The following is a 3,945-nucleotide window of genomic DNA, read 5'->3' as shown; positions in this document are numbered from 1 at the left end:
GCCACAACACCTGGCTATTATTTTTCGGTTGCAGCCATCATTGTTGAATGATCCAGGCCTGGGCTGGATTCGAACCTGCCACCTTAGGTGTATGTGGTTGGCGCCCTAGCCACTTGAGCCACAGGCGCTGATCCAAAACCCTGGAACTTTAAATGCTGACTGTCAGCAATTTTTTTTTTTGAGACGGTCATTACTATGTCACCCTCGGTAGAGGGCCATGGCCTCACAGCTCACAGTAACCTCAAACTCTTGGGTTTAAGCGATTCTCTTGCCTCAGCCTCCCGAGTAGCTGGGACTACAAGCACCCGCCACAACACCTGGCTATTTTTTGGTGGTAGTTGGTCGTTGTTAGGCAGGCCTGGGCTAGATTTGAACCCACCAGCTCTGATGTATGTGGCTGGCGCCCTAGCCACTGAACTATAGGCACTGAGCCTGTCAGCATTCTTAAGTTCAGAGAAGTTTTAACATTTGAAGTGAACAACAGTTGCATTTTTTGGTGTTGTTGGTGGGTTTGAACCCGCCACCCCCAGTGCACGGGGCTAGCGCTCTAAACATTGTGCTACAGGTGCCCAGCCTACAGTTGCATTATGTATATATTAAAGAGGTGGTAGCATTGTGTAACTGGTCTTGTATATTTTGTTTTCACAGGTGGAATATCACTTCCTCTCACCCTATGTATCTTCACAAGATTATCCCTTCCGGCATATCTTCTGGGGCTCTGGCCCTCACACTCTGTCTGCGTTAATAGAGAATTTGAAGCTGCGTCGGGAAAACAGTGCTGCCTTTAATGAAACACTGTTAAGAAACCAGTTGGCTCTAGCTACTTGGACTATTCAGGGAGCTGCAAATGCCCTCTCTGGTGATATTTGGAACATTGATAATGAGTTTTAAAATGTGATACTCAGAGCAGGGCAGTTTGATTTTCTAGATTGGTGCTGGTTGTGTTAAATTTCCAGTGGGGCTTCAAAATCTAATATTAAAATTCTACTCAATCATCTTGGTACTACTAGATGTCTGTAGGCAGCAGCTCTTAACATGGGGTAGGTACCTTCAACTTAAAATGAATAACCACTTTTAAAAAAAAGTTCATGATAGGGTATTTTATCTAGTATTTTAAGTGCTTTGTAATGACAGCTGCCTCTTTCCTGTTATAGTTTTGATTACGTCAGAAGCAGTTATGAATTACTGCTCTATAAATCCTAAGTACATGAGCTGGTATCTTTTGTGGAAAAGGTGGTATTTGCTAAAGGTTAAAAGCAGTAGCTTAATGTGATCCTCCATCTTCATTGGATGCTAGATAGGAGATACCGGGTTGCAAGACCTTATGCTCCAAATGTGATAAATTCCTTTCCACAAGGATTTAGCTGGTTTCTGCATTCCTGAATGAAACAGTTAACTTTCAGAAAAGATGAAACAGGTCCTTCTGCTGGGTAAAATGAGGTTCAACTGTTTATTTCAGGAGTAAGGCCTTAATGTGTCAATCTCGATGTTATTTATGAGAAGAAGAGACCAGAAGCCAAAGACTTAGTATATCTTTTCCTCTGTTCACTGCCCCATAAACTTTTGTTTAGTTTTTTGTTATTGTTTTTTCCAAAGTATTCTGGAAGAGAACCAGTTTCAGGTGTTTAATTTCAGACTCAGTTTGTCAAATACTTCAAAGAGCATATTGCCAAATCTTGGGCAAAGTAGGAAAGCTTTCTAGCAGTTTGACGCTGAGATATTTATTTATTTATCAGTGACAGAGTTCACTATAAATGGTGTTTTTTTAATAGAATATAATTATCGGAAGCAGTGCCTTCCATAATTATGACAGTTATACTGTCGTTTTTTTTTGAATAAAAGCAGCATCTGCTAATAAAACCCAACAGATACTGGAAGTTTTGCATTTATGGTTACACTTGAGGGTTTTAGGAAACAGCCACAAGCCAAATTGTAAAGCTAAGTCTTGGAGAAGAACTAAATTTAATTCAGGTTTCTAATCAAGTTAGACTTATTGCTGACCAGATAATGGTAGTTCCCAAATCCATTGAATTATGACCAAGTTATAATCGCTTGGTCACGTAAGGCTGTGATAGTACTAATACAAAATTTTATAGTTTAGTTTATCTAAGGTGCAACTTGAATTCCAGTTTTGCAAAATTTCCAGTACCTTTGTCACAAACCTAACACATTATCGGGAGCAGTGTCTTCCATAATGTATAAAGAACAAGGTAGTTTTTGCCTACCACAGTGTCTATATCGGAGACAGTGATCTCCATATGTTACACTAAGGGTGTACGTGATTATCGGGAACAGTGTTTCCCATAATTTTCTTCATGCAATGACATCTTCAAAGCTTGAAGATCGTTAGTATCTAACAGGTATTCCCAACTTACTATAATTCTCTTTTAGTTTTAGATGCAGGAACATTCATGGTCATTAAACATTTGAGTAAATTAAACCACTGTATAATCAAATTACTTCCTTCAGGTTTTTTAAAAGTAAATGTGGGTGTTACCATTGTGGTTTCTCTAGGTCGTCTGTTTAATGGAACAGTAGCATACATTTTGCTGTTGACAGATGAATTTAATTTTATCCCCTTGTTTCCATGTTATTTCCTGTATACCTAGTTCAGGCATGTTTTAATCCAGAATTGACCTTTTTTGGCTTAAAGCAAGGGGAACTCTTGTTTGGGGGAAGGGTTAGTAAGGGATCTTGGGCAGTGAAGCTTGCAAAAAATCTTTGATCATGTCTGCTGATCTTAATATGGAGTGGTTACAAGTTAGATGCAAATATGAACAAATTTGAAGACATGTGAATAAAGACTTTGTTTTCTAGTCAGCCTTCGCTATAAACCTGATAATTAGCTGATTGACATAGGCAGTTCAAAACCGCCACCTAAGTCCATAGGGTGTCTTAGGTTCTTAAACGCAGTATCACTTACCTAAGTTACAGTAGACTGTCCTGGACTTTTGCAGCCTCACTTAATTGTTTCAGTACCTAGTCTCTTTAATCTTCACAGTGTTCTATCTTCCACTGATACTTAGTATAGCTAGATGAAAAGTCTCATCTGGGGATTTCTGGCTTGGGTATCATGTGTACATACTTTTATGGAAGCTCGATGACTTAAGGCATAATATGAATAAAGGGCACACATCTTAACAGCAGTTATCTCTTCCCAAACTCCTTTTCTGTGGTTAGGGTTGAGCTCTATTTCCAATCAAACAAGCCAGTGAGTGGTAAGAGGCTTAATATTATTACTGAGTAAACTGTGTGTCTGACTAGTGGCAACTTGCTAGTCTTCATTTTTTCTGGTTATGAATATCACATGCATTTTGAAGGTAAAGGATAAGATGAGCGAGTTCTGCCACAATTTTCTATCCTAGAACTTGCATGACCTCTACTGTGTTTGCTCTTTGAATGCTGAAATTTTAGACTTGGTCTACCTACTGCTCAGCTGTATCTTTGTAAAGAGTGAGTCTTTATAGTTTTAAGTAAGCCTGTATGTGCAACAATGTGGAGATTTCTTACCTTGATTTAATAAACTGCTTGAACACTGAGTTGTCATTTTTTAATAAACTTTTCAAAGAGCAGTTTTAGGTCCACAGCAAAAATAAGCAGAAAGTAGAGTGAATTCACATGTCCTCTGTCTCTGCCACTTTGCACTTTGTACTTCCCCCACTATCAACATGCCACGCTAGAGGGGCACGTTTCTTTACAACTGAACGCACATTTTAACAGGTTAATCACCTAAAGTACGGAGTTTATGTGAAGGTTTTCTTCTCAAACTCTTTGGGTTCTAGCAATTCTCTTGCCTCAGTCTCCCAAGTAGCTGGGACTACGGGCGCCTGCCACAATGCCCAGCTATTTTTTTTTTTTTTTTTTTTTTTTTGAGACAGGGCCTCAAGCTATCGCCCTGGGTAGAATGCAGTGGCATCACAGCTCACAGCAACCTCCAACTCCTGG

At 39.4% G+C, this 3,945-nt stretch overlaps 1 protein-coding gene across 1 annotated transcript in view; it reads left to right on the top strand.

Moving 5' to 3' along the window:
* The window catches only part of TFRC (transferrin receptor), a 30,344-nt gene extending 26,805 nt beyond the window's left edge, over window positions 1–3,539 (top strand). Inside the window, exon 16 of the mRNA XM_023514831.1 lies at window positions 649–3,539. Within this exon, the coding sequence (XP_023370599.1) occupies window positions 649–891 (243 nt within the window). The 3' untranslated portion in view covers window positions 892–3,539. The remainder of the gene's footprint in view (window positions 1–648) is intronic.
* Window positions 3,540–3,945: the final 406 nt, after the last annotated feature.

The sequence above is a fragment of the Otolemur garnettii genome, unplaced genomic scaffold (assembly GCF_000181295.1).
Source record: "Otolemur garnettii isolate 467f Iridium unplaced genomic scaffold, OtoGar3 scaffold00060, whole genome shotgun sequence".
Taxonomy (NCBI): Eukaryota; Metazoa; Chordata; class Mammalia; order Primates; family Galagidae; genus Otolemur; species Otolemur garnettii.
Note: the sequence above shows the minus strand (reverse complement) of the source record. Positions and strands in the feature narration are given on the sequence as shown.